At 50.4% G+C, this 19,271-nt stretch overlaps 1 protein-coding gene across 8 annotated transcripts in view; it reads right to left on the reverse strand.

The window, feature by feature from the left end:
• Window positions 1–288: 288 nt before the first annotated feature.
• The window catches only part of TJAP1 (tight junction associated protein 1), a 39,498-nt gene continuing 20,515 nt past the window's right edge, over window positions 289–19,271 (reverse strand). For 2 of the 8 annotated variants that reach the window (XM_080614949.1, XM_080614950.1), the window contains exons 3-10: window positions 14,937–14,990; window positions 11,649–13,115; window positions 10,346–10,374; window positions 9,059–9,220; window positions 8,352–8,418; window positions 6,586–6,693; window positions 5,801–5,884; window positions 289–4,182 (exon numbers count right to left, since the gene is read on the reverse strand). In XM_080614949.1, coding sequence (XP_080471075.1) covers window positions 2,866–4,182; window positions 5,801–5,884; window positions 6,586–6,693; window positions 8,352–8,418; window positions 9,059–9,220; window positions 10,346–10,374; window positions 11,649–13,082 — 3,201 coding nt within the window. In that variant the 5' untranslated portion in view covers window positions 13,083–13,115; window positions 14,937–14,990 and the 3' untranslated portion in view covers window positions 289–2,865. Of the gene's footprint in view, window positions 4,183–5,800; window positions 5,885–6,585; window positions 6,694–8,351; window positions 8,419–9,058; window positions 9,221–10,345; window positions 10,375–11,648; window positions 13,116–14,936; window positions 14,991–16,934; window positions 17,015–19,271 lie in introns of those variants that run through there. The other 6 variants (XR_013956556.1, XR_013956557.1, XM_080614952.1 and 3 more) reach the window with 6 other exon arrangements.

Below are 19,271 nucleotides of genomic sequence, written 5' to 3' on the forward strand. Positions count from 1 at the left end.
GCATTACTCCTTGCCTGGGATTGTGCCTCTTCTCCAACACAGATGACTTGATTTGCACAAGCACCTGGAATCAGGCTGTTGCTAAAGTGGGCAGTCAGGATGACCAATGAGTTCACAGCTTCCTGGAAAGCTTACGGATGGCAGGATCACTCTTCCCTGGGAGAGCTAATGGGTGGCACACACAGTTCAGCAACCCTGGGACACTGTCCCACGAGAGGCTCTGCTCCCTCACATGCTCAGGATCAGTTCAGGTCTTAGCCAACAGAGAACACTGTAGCCATTGCCACCTACTTTTAAAATAGTTTATTTCTGGTCTTAAAATATACATCAGTTTGAAAATGTCAGAAAAAAACACATTAGTTACAGATTAACAGTCTGGAGTTGGGACACTGAAAATGGGGTCAGCTCAGCGCCCCAGAGCCAATACTGCCAGAGGCTAGCAGGAGTGCAGAGGTCAGGCACCATGGCCGCTGGGAAAGGGCTCTGCTCCTCTTGAGGCTCCCCCTCAACCTCTGCCAGCAGCCTAATGCTGTGAAGAAGGGTCTGGTGAGGCACTGGGCACCCCTTTGCCATCCCCTCCATTTCTCTTTTAAGCCTACCTTGACCAAAGGTAGCAGAGGGAGGCTGGCTCTGCCCAGCACCATCACCACTAGCTGCTTCTGCAAGAGTGGGGTTGGTCCCCTGACCAGCACACCAGGAGATGGAGCAACATCTCTCCCTCAGGGAGCCAGAGGAGCTCACTCCATGAGCATCCAAGCCCAGGTGATGTCTGTGAGGCAGGAGCTGGCAGCCACAGCACGTACAAGCCCTCAGCAACGCTGCAGAAGAACAGAAGAAATGCAGCAGTGGAGCAGCTGATGAAAGCAAATGCAAGGACCTCACCAGCACGTTCAGGTCCGGGTAGATGAACACCCTGCCGGCTCAGAGGAGGCTCCTGCGCTCAGCAGCCTGTTTGCACAGGTATCCAGCAAAATACTGTAGTGAAACTCTGAGTTCCACCTCCCTGCCAGAGGGTGGCATCCAGCTCCACAATGTTGGAGGTGGGAAACAAGGCAGCAGGGGACATAAAGCAACCTACAGAGCTGCCACAGGCACCGGCAGCTCCCTTTCACAGGCCCTGGAGCCCCCAGGCTCGAGCTGAAGCCCTGGCTGGCCCCAGCTGCAGGCCCTCTGCAGGGACAGGGGTTTTGGGAGGGGAGCAGGGCCCGAGGCAGCTCTTGGCCACACATCTTGCTGTAAGCTATGAACAGAAGCTCCCTTCCCAGAGAGAGGGCTGCTGGCTGCAGCCCAGTGAAGAGCCCTCACTGAGTAGAGTGGGAGGACAACACAAACCCAACTCAAAAACCAGACAGCGGGCTGAGGACAGCCAGTGGGTTCAAGGGAGGCATGGCACAGGGAACCAGGCTACCCTGCCTTGCACCCCTTGGGGAGCCAAGAAACACCAGACAGACAAGGGCACAGGACAATATTAAAATAGGATGCCTGGGCTTTGTAAGCCCTCAAAAAAATACCTACATCTACAGACCTCTCCCCTTCCCTCCCCCCTAACAAGACACCGAGCACAAAAGACTGAGATGAAAAGTCACACATTATCACACTACACTAGGAGAAATGCACAGAGAGGCCCTATCCAGAAGGGGAGGCCCCAGAGAGGCACCAGAGCCAGCCTGGAGCCCCCAGAGAAGGGGGTGTGCGAGGAGCCCCTGGCAAAGGGCTGCTGCTGAGCCATGAGGTAGTGTGTCTTACAGGGAGCTGCCCTCACATCCCTGGCAGGCCTGCACCGAGCCCAGCGGCATCCTTCACATCTTGATCGCCTGGAGCAAGACCTTGTTCTTGAGTCTGGAGGGGTTTCTGCAGGTTGGACGCCAGGATCAGAGGGAAGCGCAGCTCCAAGCTGAGCCTCCTCAACACACCCTCAATGCAGGCATCGGACTGGCTGCCAGCGGCTGTGTCTGTTTATGCAGGGCGGGGAGAAAGGAAAAACAATACACCCCAAAACCAAAGGCTTGAAAAGAAGAAAGCAAGCCCACCCAAGAGCAAAGCATCAGCACTGCACAAACAAAACAACAGCACAAAGAGCGGGGGAAGGTGTGAGGGACACACAAACACAGATCCCAGTGCCCAGCTGGTGCCTCCCCAAACTACCCCAGCAAACAGCACCCATGCACCATGCCACAGCACCAGCATCTGTGCACTGCCTCGGGGGGGGGGGCTGGATGCTGAGCCCAATGCAGGAGCCAAGCAATGGGGACCTGCAGAGGCAGATTCTGGAGAACCACCCAGAGGGCAGCTGGGGAAAACAAAACCAGCAGGAAAATGAAACACCAGAAATCCCAGCACATCCCCAGGGGCACAGAGCCATCTGCTGGGAGAGTCCTGGTGCCCCACTCACAGCCCCTGAGGGCTCCCAGGGAATCAGACACCACCACACAGGCACTCTGCCCTGTTGGCACAAGTTGAAAGAGAGCAGAGCAGCTGCAGGCAACCAGCACGAGAGCACCCAGGGCCTCAGGTACCTGAGTGGGAAGGGGGAAGCAAGATGTGAGCATTAAGAGGCACAGGCACCAGGACGAGGAGTACCAAGAATGAGCTCCGGTACAGGCACCAGTGTGAGGCTGTGAAGAGAGCTGCGACTGTGCCAGGGCAGTGGGTGTGCTTCTGCACACTGTATGTGCTAGTACTGTGGGTCTGAGGTGCTGGGGAAGGTGGACTCCAGCTCTTCCAGGTAGCAAAAGAATAGAATAAATACAAAATTTCAGAGCAGAGCCCCCCAGGAGGAGGGTACTAAAGGGGGTTCCTTCCTCAGAAGTGGACAGATGGAGGCATCCCACAGCTCTGTAGCTTGCGGCTGCTTCTTGCCCTGCCTCAGCTGAGAAGGTTGCCTTGCTCCTGGGCTTGTGTCAGACTGTCCTTGCGATGTAAGTGGTGGACCCCCATTCTCTTGGGGCTGCGGTGCGGCCGACTGAAGGGAGGCTTGACCTTGACTTCTCCACTTTCTTCTTGGTCACCTCCTTGGTTGCTCTCCTTGCTTCCCTGGAGCAACATTTCTCTCTCCTCAGCTGGGCTTTCAGGCAAGCCAAGGTCTACATAGTCCTTGTGCTTCTCTGGTGAGGGGCTTCCAGGCTCAGTGGTACCTCCACCACCTTCCTGCAACAGCTTCTGAGCTTCATCCTGGGAGAAATCTGTACCATAGTCTGAGGAGAAATGGCTCCTGCGGGCTCTGGACTCAGTGCTGTCCGTCTCCACGCTCGAGTCCCGGCTCACAGTCCAGCTGCAGCTCTGTGCAGACTCCTCACCATCCGAATAAACCGAGGCCGCCCTACCCAGCTCCTGCATAGAGCGGCTGAACCTCTTCTGGAGCTCGGGGGCTGTGTCGTGGCTGAAAGCTGTGCGGTTCATCAGCACCCGCTCTGAGGTGGGGGGAGCCTTGTCCACGAACATGCGCTGCCAGTTGGCCAGCAGGTCCTCCTCGGAGCTGGCGGAGCTGGCAAAGGCGCTGGGGATCTGGGGGGGGCTGCTGAATGGGCTGCTCTGGGAAGAGCCGTGAGGCCGGGCTGCTTTGGGTGACTGCTGACAGGAGCAGCTGGAGGCTGAACGGCGCCCTTCTGAGGCAGGGCTGTTGGGGAGCGTCCGCTGCCTGTCACAGCTCTCATCTTCACTCTGCACCAGGCTGAGGGAGATGGCCTGGCGTGTAGCGTATGTGCAGTTGGGCAGGGGGCTGTTCTTTGGGATCCTTACCTTGTCTTCAGAGAACTCAATCACTTTGCGCCCAGGGTACATCGGATGGGGAGGTGATGGCGTAGGGTATGGGCTTAGCTTCTCAAAGGCAGGCACCTCCTCTGGCACACTCTCCACACTGCTCTGAGGCTTGCAGCCACCATTCTGCTGTTTTCCTGCATCTCCTCCCTCCTTCCCCATCTGTCCTGCACTGCTGCAGGCATCAGGAGGCGTTCCACTCATGTCCACGTGCACAAAGACATCCTCAGCCATGGGACAGCTGCCACTGCTAGACTTAGCTGAATTCAGCACCAGAGATTCTGGTTTCTCCAAGACTCTGGCAATGACCGAGGTGGGAACAACATCAGATGGAGCCAATGTGTGGGTTGCTTCTTGACCAGGGCCTGTGGACTCCTGAGTGCTGTGCAAATGCTTATTGACCATGTCCTGCAGCTCATAGGGAAGCTAAGGAGAAGGAAAACGGCATTAGAAGGGGGCTGCCATGCAAACCACTCTCAAATAACCTGCCTGCTCCAACCAACCTTCACGTGTACTTTGTACTCCTCATCTTGATGCTAACAGCCACCTACCTTACCCTGAGAAAGGCATCTCTTTCCAAAGCTAACCTGCCCTATGAGTGACTGTCAAGGATCTAGCTGTCATACCAGTCATGCTTCTAGGCCATGTTCACAGACCCCACTGTGCAAAGGGAGAAAGATGGCCCATGGGCTCAGTCCCCCATGCCTGTGAGCACAAAAACAAGGCTCAGCCAGCGCATGCTAGGAAGGGGTCTATTGATCTGTGGAAAATCAGCTGGTGGTTGCACTTAAGCGACTCAACAGCCCCCAGTGCTGGGATCCACAGTGCTTCCTGAACGCAGTTACTGCAGCTATGCTGCCTTGGCAGCCTGCCCACAGGGCAGAATCGATGCCTTCCCTTGTTCTCAGCAACTCATCCCACTTCCTCACTCTCCTCATTTCAGAGAGACAAACATGGGGTTTACTACCAAAGCTGCAGGACTGGGGTCTCAGCACTGCTCATTTTCTTGCAAATGGCCACTACAGCTCTTCCCATCACCTTGCCAGGCTGCCCTTGCCTTGGTCAGCACATCCATGCACCACATGAAGTGTAAAGCAGAGCTCTCTCTCAGGGTCTGGCCCATCAGAGGGAGGAGGAAAGGGGGGACACTGCATGACAACAGCTGGCTGTGAGGCTGTCTGCACAGCTGCTCAGCACCAACCCCCTGCCAGTGAAGCCACGTGGGACACAATGCTCTGAGGGGCAGAATGCAAAGCTCCAGAGAGGAGAGACAGCTGGGAGAGAGGTCAAGGTTACCGGAGCAGTAACTGATACACTGACCTCAAGAGTGCTAATTTGAGACACAATGGGGAGGGTGGCATACTGGTCACCTGCTAGGTTAAAAAAGACAAGCACATGGTTTTGCTGAGAGGAACCTAAGAAGGGATGGAGACAGGGGGTACAGCAAAGAAAGCGCTGCGCTAGGGGCCTGAATGATACTTCCAACTGAAGAAGTGATGCTACTAATGTGGAAGGCCTGAACTCCATCTTTGCTTATCCTGAGGGCAGGATGAGCTGAACAGACTCCACGAGGGGGAGTATGATTTGGTACCAACTTTTCCCACTCAAAAGACACCCTGAATGCTGCCTCCCACATTTCTCCTCAGAGTAAGAAGTGAAGCCAGGCCAGACTATTGCAGCTCAACTCCTTATTGGGCACATGGACCTTCCATGTGGACAGGTGAGAAAGGGAAGAGGACACAGCAGGGTAAGAGAGAAGTCTGTCCTCCCGCCAGCTCCCATCAGGCACCCAGCAAGCTATCAAATTCAAGGTTATTGTGCTTTTTATAACAGCTCCTAACTGAGCTGTGAAATGGAGCTGGGGTGAAAGAGGAGATGGCAGAGGCTCTGTGCTGCTTCTCAGTGGGAGTGGGAACAGGAGCCCTCCACTACCCTCTATCTGAGGCTGAAGGAGACCAACAGCCCTGCAGAGAAGGCTGAAGCAAGCAAGATGCAGGCAGGATCACGAGCCCTTCTTCCCCACCTTAGCAGGACTGCTACTCACATCAGCAAACTTGTGGTTCCTGAAGTGGGACTTGTTACACTTCAGCAGCTGTACTGCAAGGTTACAGTCCTGTCGATAGCGCTCCTGCAAGAAGGGCATACAGTGTTAGACTGGACCCATCTCTTACCCAAAAATGCACCAGCTGATCAGATGCTGCTTGCACAGAAGCAGGGAGAGGTACGTGATGAATCACTCATGAGGACACCTGTCATTCCCTCTTTTCCACACCCCTTTCTATTTTCTTACAACTCAGTCACGGTGTTCCTTTAAACTCCAGTACTTGTTCCAGACACATACAGTCAGTGGGTCAACACTTCCTCCCTCAGGAGATTTTAATAGTCTCCAAAAGTCCCACCAGATTTGCTATCCCATCCCAAAGCTCTCAGCCATGCCTGAAGACACTGCCCTCTTGCAAACAGACAGACTGGAGGGAGTTGAGGGCAGTTAATAGAAACAAGCAGCAAACCCAGGAACTTCTCTATTAATGGTGTAGAAAAAGCATCAACTTCCTCCCAGCACTAGAGTAAATGACCCCTCTGCTGATACAGCCTGCACTCAGGTCAAACTAAACTCAGAAGAGCCAATACATCAGACTTGAAGATCAGGTCTTCCTTGCTCAAATCCTCAGACCCTTTTCTGTTCGTCTGTCCCTACTGCTGTGCACAGCTTCCACACTTTCATACACAATGAAGTCACTCACATGCTTCTTTACACTAATAACTTTCAACAAGAAGAAAAGCCCACACCTCACAGACTTTCACAGCCATTTGCAGGCTAACACTTACATTGAGTTCCTCCAGTTTATTGATGGTGGTTTTGGCATCAAGCAATTTATTAGTGAGCTCTACAATCTCCCAGTCCAGTGTCTTGCGGTCCATCTCTGCCTTTTTAATCTGGGATGCAAGAACACCAGATGTAAATCCCCCCAGAAGAGAAACACTTGGCTTCACCACCCACCTCTACCTGAGCATAGCACAATGACATGCTCAGCTGGGACACAAAGACTTCCAGACAGACAAGGGAGACAACTAGAGAGAACAGGTTGAGTTCAAACCTCCTTAACACGGTATCTCTTTCTACAGCACAACAATGTTTCCTCTCTGCTCTCGCTCACACAGTGCCTGATGGAAAACTAGTGGTTTTGAACAATCAATCCCATCCTGTCATTGGCAGCAAAGACCTCTGAGCTTGTGATACCCAGCCCTCTTCTCTGGGGCAACAGAACAAGAACACTGCCCATAAAGATTCAGCAGTCAGTGCTGAATGGACTAAAGGGTTTTTGGCAGGGTGAGCGCATCATCTTTAAAGGGTTTAAGCCTTGCTCTAGTAAGAAGAAGGACCTTTATAGCTTAATCTAGAGGTCAGTTAATGCCCTCCCTAAAGCAGTCAATCTTGCCTCTTTAGAGTCCCTAACAGTTGAGATGCAGGGCTGATAGAGACCCAGATGTAATAGCAGGGAGGGGTAACAGCTCAGAACAACCAAGCCATTCCCTTGTCAAGAAGTTCTTTCAATGCTGCACAAGGGTGCTCGAGGCTGTGACAAGCAGGGCCCAGCTGTGCATCAGGGTGCAGCACAGCAACACACAAGGGGGTCAGGTAGGACAACGCTTTCCGCATATACAGTCTCTTCAGACACCAGCACAATGAATATAAACTCAAGAAATTCAAGTGCTAGAACCAAAGAAATCTCATCCTGGGATACAGGGAGGCAATCAGCATCTCAGCTGTTCAACTTGCCTGCTCACAGTTGGGAAGGGGAAGGAAAGGGAGCAAACAAAGCTCATAGCCATCCGTATCTTGTGCAGTGCCACAGCTTATGGGCACCACTTCCCAACACGCCATGCTCCAGCTGGCTCAGAGTCAAACACTCTTCAGATGGAGCACTGCAAGCTGGGACGTGCTGCATCTGTGGGCAGCTGCTGGATACCAGGTGAGCCCTTGGCTGGACGAGGGCCGGGGCCCCTCCATCTGGGGTGGTGTTTGTGGGACTGACAATGGAACCAACAGGCTGAAACACGTAAAGAGGAGAAAGAAAAAACACACAAACGAAAAGACGCAACTGCAAAAATCCAGCTTTGGCTGAGAGAGGCCTGAGAGGTGAGTGCGCCCAGCGTGTGCCAGCGGCAGCGTGGGGAGGAGAGAGAGAGAGAGGGAGGGAGAGAAAAGAAACAGCCATGAGTGTTATGAATGCACACAACAGACATATATGCACATTGGTTCTGTTCTGACTGCCCCCGTCCTCCCAGGATGACCACCCCGAGACTGGCTGATGTATCCCTGGCATTTTGAGAGGGACTGAAGCAACATGACGGAATACCATGCAATTATGTGTTGTGGGGAGCCAAAGCTCACATGCATGACCAAGTAGGGGCTCAGTAAATGAAGAAAACAGTTCATGACACTAGCAAGAATGGGGAATAGTCAAGGCCAGAATCTCACCCTTCACCCACTGCCACATCCGCTGAGTAAAGCCAGTGCCCCTCACCCCATCTGCTCCTAACACACAGGTCTCTTCCACCTCCTCTCTGTAGTTACTTAATAGGGCACTTACCAGGGCATGCAGCTTCTCCTCCAGGTCCTGGTTAGTTCTCTGGGAAGCAGTGTAGCTGTTCTGCAACCTACAGAAACAAGATTGTACACATGGGAACGGATCTCAGGCACCTACTCAAGTCCTCTTCACAGCAGCCAAGCAAAACACCAACTCCACAACTACAGAAAGACTGGTAATAAGACAACCAGATATATTAGCTATGCCTTACCTCTGCCACATAATGGCCTTCAGGCCTCATGTTACTGGAGGCAAGATAAGGTTGGCTGGGTGAAAGGATCTTGCAAAGGAGGGTATAAATGACTTTGGAGGACTCCTCCAAGCTATGTCATGTATCAGCATGTGACCAGTGACTGGCATTGATTTTTAATTGAGATACTTTCCAGGTAAAGTGGTAATGTATTCGTTTGTAGCCATCAAGAGAATGGAGTGTTCACACATGTTGAGTAACCATCCAAGCTGGATCCTGCCTTCCATCCAACAGATGAAGAATTCCCTGTCCCTCGCACTGGCAGCATTCCTACACTGTACCCTGGAGGAAGTAATGGCTGCAGAGCCTTTAACTCCCCCACAATCTAGGAGTGCGCCTTTCTGAGGACGCAGCGTCGTTTTGACGCACAGAACAGGGCACAGCCTGCTCACGCCAGCTGAGCGAGTCCTTGGGAGGAGGGATCTCTCCGATTCTGACTCTCTCGTTTTCTTTTTCATACCTACGGAATTTGTCCTTGAATTTCTCCAGCTCCTCACGGTTCTGGCCCAGCTCCATCTCCAGGTAGTCCTGACCAGACTCCAGCTCCCTCTCCATTGCCTCCATTTTGTTAGTCACATATGTCAGCCGGCGGCGCAGCTCCTCATTCTCATGCTGCAATAGCCTGTGGCACACAGGAACAACGTACCACTGAGTGCACAAAGGGTACTCCACACCAGCACCTCCACCCTGCTGCCTTGCTCTATGGCCCGAGACCCCACATGAGGGCCCCATGAAGTCAAGAACTGAAGTGGCAGGAGCCTCCAGAACATGCTGTGAGAGGTGCATCTCTATCAGGAAAGAGAGACTCAAACTCTCTTGGAACAGGGACAAAGAAGCACGTACCAGCTGGCCAGCCATGGCTCCCAGATCCCTCTCTGGTTACAGTGCTTGAATAAAGGCCACTAGCCAGATGAGCTGTGCAGCTCCTGTGTCCTTCACTAGTGAATGAAACCCAGTCAATAATTTATCACAGTCCAGGTTAGAAGAGTTGAAGGCAAAAAGAGTAAATTCATCTCCCCTGAACCTGTTCAAAAGCCCTCACCCCTTTATATATGGTGGAAAGAGGACTCCATACAGCCTTAATCCCAGAAGCAGAGGTGGTGGGGTGCATTTACAGATGCGATCACAGCTGCCAGTCAATCCCATTCCAACACAAACTGCTTCATTCCTCCCCAGCCAGGACATGCTTCGTGGTCAGAATGATTTCCTGTTATTTTTCATTCCTTTGTGCTCAGTTGCTTGGAGAAACCCAGAAGAGCACTGCTTGCTTCTCTTTGGCAGTGCAAACCTACTCCTCACTATGCCTGGGAGCTCTGTGCTAGCAGTTTTCTGTGCCCCACACTACCACTAGTAAAGAGCTCAGCTCTCACCCTCAGTCAGCAGCAGGCTTCTGCATACTGCTTCTGGTGGCTTACACCAAAACAAGAAGGGTTAAAAAATGCAACCCTCTCTCCACTTGTATTGAAGGCTTCATCTCCTACTTTCTTTCACACCCACCAACTCTTCTGCCTGCACCCGCACTGAGGATCTCTGTTCCCTCCCTCTCCAGAGGGAGAGATATGCAAGGCAGAGATTGGCAAGGCACAGACTACAGCTTTGCCCACATGGCCCCAAGAAAGTTGAAGATCTGACAGGAGCCTGCAGGTCCAGTCGGCATCACTGTGCAGGTGGCATAGGGAAAGATGTGAGGAATCAGCACCCACACAGTTGTAGTACAACAGGCATAAAGGGGGAGCAGGACACTTACTTCATCCTTTCTGCATCCGTCAAGGGTTCCTGCACAGGGAAGAAAACAGCTATGAGATTCAAAGGAGGAGTTGGTGTCTCATACTGCCCTAAAGGGCAGGGTCTTGGTTGCTAGACCCTTCCAGGATCTGTACACAATGCTCAGCTGTTTGATACCAAGACAGACCATGTGTTCTGGTTCAGGGTAGAAGAGCTAGGCTAGAAACCACCACATAAGTTAGGCAACTTTACTCTCCCACGGTGCAATCTCAGCATCTCTTGTAATATCACCACCTTAGCAGGTATTTCAGCTTCCTCCACAACTGCAGTTAGTGGGTAGCAGGAATCTAACAGCCCAGAATACACTGATGATTAAATTTTCACGACAGTAACCACAACACCCTTGAAGCCCCACAAAAAGAATGAGAATCATTTGGGAGCTGAAAAATGTGCTACCATTTCCACCACCCAGATTGTGCTGTGAAAAGGGTTCCTTTCTGCAGACCTGAAACCAGCCACTGTAACTATTCTAGGATAGCAGAACAAACACCAAAGGTCAGAAAAAGCTGTGAAAGTAATTAATGTTCTGGGCAAGTTCTCCAGAGACTGCTGGAGCAGGGACCTACAAAACATGGGGATACAGCACAGTGACTAGAGCACACCCCTCAGCTATTCTCACTTCCTTTGTGCTCTCTGTGTTAACCCGTGAGATGGCTGCTGCCTGCCAGCATGGCTGGCAGAGATTTCTTTAGCATCAGAAGCAAAATATTTTCTCTGAAAGCCCAAGACTGTGACCATTCTCACAAAGCCCAAGCTGCCCATAGGTTATTTTTGGTGCTTGGTACTAACAGCACTGCACAAACCCAAAGTGCTGCCATGCTTCAGGTTGTCCATTAAGTGTCACAGCCAGTTCTGGGCAGAGAGGCCATGTCACAGACAGTTGTGGATGAGGTTGTTGAGCTGCTAGCAATATTACAGAAGCAAACCACCCCAGTCCTGGCCTTAAGACATCACAGGGCTGCTTCCTTCATCAACACACACTTTAAAAGAATGATCCTTACTACCTGCATATATTCTTCTATCCCTAAAGGCAAAGCATCAGTCCATTATTTTCTCACATCCTGACCCCCATGGCAATTGGTTAATTAATGCAAAATTATCTAGCAACTGCTGCCTTTGCCCCCACAAAAACATATATAGCAGGTACTAGTGACCAGGCAAAAGGCTCTCACTCTCCCCACCGGCATTACAGACTAGATGAGATCCAGGTGGGGGCTTTGGTTTTTGTGAGAGCCTGTCTGTAAGCCAGTGGCCCTGGCACCTACCTTGTTTAGTGCAAGGCTGAGGGAAGAGGAGGCTTTAGATGGGGCAGGCCCTTCCTCCTGACTCCAGCGTGTTGGAGTGGAGAAGGATCCTTTCTCTGAGTAGCTTGGCTCCACTGCACTCTTCTGCCCAAGTTTAGCGCACAGATGGTGTGGCTGTAGTAACTGTGAACGAGGACTGCTTTCATCCCTTCTGCCCTCTGCACTGCTTTTCCAAGAAGACAGTGAGTGCTGCTGCCTGGAGGATGTCCCTTCCAGCCCCAGGTCTGCCAGCTGCTTCAGCTCATACTGACACAGATCTACTACCCTTCTCTCTACGGAAAGGAGTTTTCCCTTACTGTCTTTCCTCCCAAGGACAAGTTTCTTTCTTAGTCTGGAAGCTCTCTCAGCCTCCTCAGAACACTGTCTCTGGCATGAAGCCATTCCCAGCTCCTCACATTTGATTTCTGCTTTTCTCCTGCTCAGGCGGGGGGATCTTTCAGCTACACGCTTGGTTTTAACCCCTTGGCATTCTGGCACAGATCTTCTGGGGAGAAGGGTAAAGTTCTGGTCTTGTTCTGCTCCCCTGGTCTCTTGCAATGAATGCAAGCGGATGGGACTCAGCACCCGCTGGGTAATTTCATCCAGGAATTTGGAGAACTGCAGTTTTTCCTCTGTGATCTTCTCCCTGCGCTTGACAGAGCCAGCGGCACTGCTGCTGCTGTGCTCCAGTGATTGTTTCTCCTGCTGGCTGAGGCAGAGCTGAGGATCACTGTGCTTGCGCGAGCTGCGGCCACGGGAAAGTGTCTCCACTGACTGGGACTTGCGTAAGCTCTCAGGGCATGGGCCTCCTGTGTTGGTCTGCTTCAGGATTCCTTTGAGAGGCAGGTGGGTAGAGGAGACCTGAAACTTCCTTGGTGTCAAGACTTCAGGTGGCTCTTTAAACATAAGTGAGCGTTCCAGGCTTCTGCTCTTGAAAGAGCAAGTGGGATGGTGTCTTTCATCTTCAGGCACCACAACTGTCTCCATGCTGCGGCTTACAAATCTACTGTGGTGCCCACGACTGCAGGTTGGGCACCGCCTTCCACTTTGCTGCCCCATCTTCCCACCATGAGGTAGTGCTGGTGAGACAGTCTGGCTCTTGGTGTTCAACTCTGCTTTGCACCCTGTCACTTCCTTCTCACTGCTGGACTCCGGGGACCAGGATGAGGAGAAGTTCAGGTTGCAAACCTCAAACCCCTCTGCCTGCTTGAGCTGTCCTGCCTTGTTGTAACTAAACCCTGTTTGCTGGTGCAATGGTGTTAAGCCCTTTGCCACCCGGCAAGCCGTTACCTGACTCTGTTCAGCCAAGATCACTCCATCCTGGTCATCCCGGATGATGGGTACCTCATGGCGGATTTCCCGATGCTGCGGGGGTGCCTTGCGGTAAGGCTTCTTTGATGGAGCGGTGCTTGACATCCTCCCAGCTGTGTGGCTCTGAAGGCAGGTTACCTACCAACAGCAGAAAGTGCATAGAGGAGAGAGTCACAGGTGCTCCATTGAACCCTAGAAGTGACCCAGCAGGAATTTGGCTCCCCTGGAGTCCCAGAGCTGGTCCCCATGCAGAGTGTTAATAGAGCAAGGAAAGGATGTGGCTGCAATCCTTGAGCAGCAGCTGCAGGAGAGGGAGCAAAGTAAGAGGTAGCTGTGTCCTTCTCCCAGCCAGTGATAGCAGAGGGCTGGCACATCCTCTCCCCCCTCTACACACGCAGTTTGTATGTATCTGGATTATATATAGCAAACGAGAACAGACCTCACAGCAGCATATTGATTAGGCTCTTTAGGAAAGGCCTTTTCCAATATGGAAACTGCAAGCCTTTACAGGCAGCAGTGACAGCTGGAGCACTCGTTATTGATCCTGTTTTGTCACTGTCAGCAGGGACTACGTGGGAGGAGACTCCAGCCATTAAAAAGCCCAAACCCAGAAGTTTTTGGCTTACACTGGAACCTCAATGGAGCAGACCACAGGAGGCTTGTCAGGAGGTACCATACCATTACAACTGCTCACTGTCAGAAAAAACAGAGACCACGCCCAAGTCATAGGTGGCATTGAATTGGGATGGCAACGCCCTTGATGTTGGTACCTTAAGGCAGATTTTGCAATATGCATCAGTACCCCTAGCGGAAAGACCAAATTAGTCCCTTTACCCCAGCCATGCTGGGCATGGAGCTGATGCAGGAGCTGTAGCAGTACAAGAGCAAAAAAATGGGGTAGAAGAAAAGCAGCTATCTTGTACACATGGAAGAATCTCCTTCCTTTCCACCATGTTGGGACTGCAGTGGAGGGCAGGAAGACTTATCCCCAAGGAGCCAGGATTTCAACCACCCCATTGTACACAAGACAAGAAGTCTTGGAGCTGCCAAGCAGTCCTTGCAGAGCCAAGTACCAGATATTCCCTGGTAACAACATATAATTCATAGCTCCCCTACATTTGAGGTAAGCACCTACTTCTCATTCCCTTTTCACTTGCTGGATCCTAACACTGATCAAGCCTAGCATTTCTGCAATCCTCACTTGACCTGCAGCACTTCAAAGTACTCATATCAACTCATATCACCCTCTCCCTGCTTCTACAGGCAGGGCCATTTGACTCCCATTCACATACCTTCAAGGCAGTTCAGTCAATGGATACCACTGGGCCAGTGACCTAGCAGATTTCACTTGCTTAGTGTTTTGGCCAGTGTCTCAACGGACCCCCAAGAATTCTCTCCAATTCTTACACCTCTTGCCTATCTGCATCTTCTTGACACTTAAACTGAGTCCTCTGGGAGGACTGTCACATGTGAGGTGTTTGCACCAAGCACAAAGTGGCTCCAAGCCACAGCAAGCTTTATACTTACACTTTGCAAGCTGGCCTCCACTCCGCTAAAACCAGAAGCTCACAGAAGATTCTCACACCTTTCTAGAGTCATGAGCAACTTGCTAGCACTAACATGTAAATTTTTCCACCACCAGAATGCTGGAAGTCATTCCCTCAAGGTCCCATCTCCTAAAAAGACTCAAGCAGGTGAAGAGATGTCTAATACCTCAGAAAAATCACATTCAGCGTATTGAATGCACATTCTATTGCATCCCCAAGCAAAACAGATGGGTCTGACTTGTTAGGAATGCTGAAATTCTGAGCAGAAGCAGGTTTGTCAACACCATCAAATAGGAGATCTAGAGGACTCTTCTGTCAATTCCTTCCAGGCTAAGGACAGTAGATGCACATAGAGATATCCCAAGCTGAAATCACAATCATATCTCTAGCCTATGAGGACCTGAGCACTTACCAGCCTGGGCTCAAATTCAAAGCCTCATGAAGCACGGACACTCACTCAGATGCCCTGAAGAAGAGAAACAAATAGTTTAGCATATAGTAAAGCAGCTGGTTTGAAATCTCACCACATAGATATGTTAGAAATAGAAAATGTGTATAACCAAGAACAACTGTATGACTATGTCACTTCAGGTACCTGCATCAGACCTTGTAAAAGACAATGAAATCAGCTTAGGGTAGCTGAGCCACGTAGCTCAGCAAGAGCTGGAAAAGCACCTGGCAGGGACATGTCCAAGGCACTTGGGCAACTGGGACCACACAAACCCAAAATTCACGAAGCAATAGCTTCAAGGAAACCTTGGTTCCAGAAAGGACCAAACAAACTTCCCATGAAACGAGACCCTCCCAGCTAATCTTCCTTGCTACTATAGATGCTAACTGTGAAGCATTCAGCATTTGGTTATGCTAACAATTACCTCACACATTCTTTTAAGTCAGTGTTTCTCACCTACAAATGAGCTGGCAATTATCAGGCTCTTGTTTGAGCCAAAACATTATGTCCTTGTGCCTACAGCTGTGATAACCCACACCTCCACTAGAGAGGAAGGCAAGCTACTCTGACTTCCAGCAAGTAGTATGCCATGTTCTACCTTGCTGCTAACAAGCCTCTCTAAAATAAGTGTCCAGCCAACCAGGAAACATAACACAAGTTCAGAAACAACATTCTTCTCTGTTTTAAAGCCCAGGGTACTGTCCTGGTTTTGACTGGGATAGAGTTAATTTTCTTCTTAGTAGCTATGTTTTGGATTTAGGAAGAGAATAGCACGGATAACACACCAACGTTTTAGTTGTTGCCAAGTACCACTTTCCCTGGTCAGGGACTTTTCAGCTTCTCTCACCACTCCACCACTGAGTAGGCTGTGGGGCACAAGAAGTTGGGAGGGGACCCAACCAAGACAGCTGACCCCAACTGGCCAAAGGGAAATTCCATACCATGGTGTCATGCTTAGTATATAAACTAAGTGGAAAGCTGGCTAAGGACCACTGCTCAGAACTGGCTAGGCATTGGTCAGTGGGTGGTGAGCAACTGCATTATGCATCACTTGTTTTGTATAGTGGGGAGCAAGTGAGCAGCTGTGTCATGCTTAGTTGCTGGCTGGGGTTAAACTATGACAGGCACCCATCACTACAAGAAGAGGGCTGGGTTGATCTGGGAGCCAGCTGTAAGAGCATAGCTCTGTGGCCATCACACTGCCAATAACATGAGAGAGACTGCAGCGGAGCCTTCCTTTCTTCCTTGATGAGCTTCTGCTGCTGTGCTGCTTTCTCTCTTGCCAATGGCACCAAGCCCTGGGAGGGCACAGGGTGTGCAGCAGTCGTACACACACAAGGAGAACCAGATTGAAGCTGAATAGAACAGGCAAGCAACCAGGACCATGCAACCTCAAGCTCTGCCAAAACAAACTAAATAGGTGCCCTACTGCTGGCCCTGCCCCAACAAGCTGTCTGGCCCTTTTCCTTACTACAATGCTATAGTCGGGTCTTGACTAGCACAGGAATAAAAACAGCTTCACAACAGCACAACAGGGGAAGAAAGCAAAGAAAGGGAGAACACAGACCTCCAGGAAGGACCAGGCCAGCATAGTTTGAATCTGCTTTTCCATCAACTCCCAGCAGGAGCTGGCTTAGCATCAGCAACATGGGCTGGCAGACAAGCAGAGGCTTCCAGGAACAGCTGCACCCATGGGTCCACACACGTTCCCACTGCAGTGGGGCTCAGAATGAACATGCCAAGGGCCTCCCTGTCTCTTAGCACATAGTTCCCTCAGGCCCAAACAGGACCATCCTGCTTCCTACCCCAGAGCCAGCAACTATGCTACCCTCCATCTCATCCCCACCTACCTGGAAAAGATACTGGAATTCAAAACCTACTCTCATAATCTGAAAATTTCCAGAGACACTTAAATACTCACAGTGCCTCCAGACAACTTTCCCTCAAACAAGGACTTACAGATCCAAAGTGACGTTGTGTCCAAACATTTCTGGCCACTTGTTTCTGAATCAGCTTTCCCCTGTCAGCATCAAGCAGCATCTGGCCAACAGCTCCTGAAACATGAGAAAAGAAACTTGGTGTCAGTCACCTATCAGCATAACACATGGAAACTGCCAGGCATGCGTCAAGCAACCCAGAGCCAGGTGCCCGGGCAGAAGCTGGCAGCAAACTGCTGCACCATCAGGCTACTATCTAGTGCCAGGACCCTTCGGTGAAATAAGCTCATCTTCACCATGTTCCAGAAAAGGAAGGTCTTTTAACAATCTCTCCACTAAGCAGGATGCCTGTGCAGACCAGTAATTAACCTCTGAAAGGCAGCTGTTCTTATTAGGTGGCTGGAGCCACTGCTTCCCCACCTGCATTCCTGTACACCACCAGGAGGAATCCAGCCTCTGTCATTCTGATCCAAACCACCCTGCCACAATCACCTAGTTTTGTTCTGCAGACTTCCCTGCACTGAACAGCACAGTTAAGCCCTCCTTGCTTACAATACCTGAACATCCTTTGCTACCACAAAGATAATTCCAAGGTGGCTCAATTCACCACACGTCTGTTCAGAGAGAAGCAGACACTCTCTTCAGAACAAATTTATGCTCCAAAGCAGAAACGGATATAGGTAGTATCCACAAATAGAAGGGGGCACAAATGCTGCTCATCACACTATTCACAAGCCTCTCTCTGAAGGAGCTTGCAGTCAAGTCCACATTCTGAATACCCTGGAGAAACTCAGCTTTAGCCTGGAGCTACAGCAGGCAGTAGCTCTTCAGCTATCCTAATTAGCAATGTAATACAAGAGGAAACTTAACCTCCTAGTTTCTTTTATCTGCCTTTTCCACCTCTCATCAGTAATGTTCCTTAACATTTACAGTCCTCTTCCTAGCAGGCTACCATCTGGAGTAGGTCCAATTCTATTTTCTTCTAGCTACTACCCACTGTAGTTCCAGTCTCATTTCTAAGCTCAGTTACAGATTCACTAGAATGGCTCACTGAGGGCTACAAGGCTTGGACTCACACTGATCAGCATCAGCAATAGTCACATCTTTCAGGCAAACAGACATGAACACACGAGGGTCAGAAGACTGCAGTGGAAACTCAGCAATTTGCTTTGTCAGTGCAAAAAGCTGTGGATTCCTCTACCCCCTCACAAATACAAAACACTGACAACCTCTTCACAGTGAAGGGAGTGCAGTGACCGTCACTGAGTGCACCTGCACAGGAAGTATCCAAGCCTAATGCTAGCTGTTTTTACCAGAAAGCATCCCTCAGTGTAAAATTCACTTGAGAGCAGCTATGTTCTCTATGTGATATAAGAAAGCAAAACCTTTACCACACACTAGGAACAGATGCGATTTAGCACAGAATTGCTTAAGACTATTCTGCACAGGGCCCACAGAACTAACAGCCACTTAGCACGCATGGAAACTCCCAACACAACTTGTTAGCATCATTTTGTCTCCACTTACAAGAAAGAGGTCTACAGCATACAAAAAAGGTCCAAGAAGAAACCCTTTGAACAAAACCGGAAAGCACCAAAGAAGAAAAAGCAACATCTGTAGACACCTACTGTCTTCCTGACACTTGGCAAGTCCCTTGAGTCTTGAGGTAGCTAATACTTAGCTTAGGTTCTAAGATGCACACTTAGAACCAGGTTTCTGCCTGCTTGCTGTTACAGCAGCTGAACATTCCCTGCAAAGACACAGAGGACTTGCAGAGTTTTCCTCATCATCACCTTCTCCTGTGTTGCCTTTTCTAACCCTATAAAACAGCCTGCTTACCAGTGTTCAGGGTCAGCAGTCTCTCTCAACAGATACATGGTGACTATGTTGCAGAGAATGTTTCTTATTTCAGGCACTGTGTCATCTTTCCAGCCTTCTTAAAAGCAGCATTTCTTTAATCTTGCTTTTTATTCAGAAAGATAAATTTGTAAGACAGATAAAATACATTCCATAACACAATCACAGTTATATTTGTTTCTAATGCAACACTACAGAAAGATTCACTGGCTATCAGCGTACTCCAAAAAACTCCAAATGCAATACCCACATGTAAATAAAATGCTGCTACTGGCCTGTGCCACGTATCTGATCACCACAGCTAACCTGGAATTTTCACTGTGTGGGCCAACCTATATTCCGAATGCATACTCAACACAGGACATTGGCACATCCTGCTTTAGGGGGCAACAACATCTTTCCACTAGCATCATGTGAAGCAAAAGCAAGAGAAGCTTGTCCAGTTGCCTTCCTGTGCTTATGAACAGAGGCAACCTCAGCCGCCATATGTCTCAAGCCAGGC

The sequence above is a fragment of the Psittacula echo genome (genome assembly GCF_963264785.1).
Source record: "Psittacula echo genome assembly, chromosome: 4".
Classification (NCBI taxonomy): Eukaryota; Metazoa; Chordata; class Aves; order Psittaciformes; family Psittacidae; genus Psittacula; species Psittacula echo.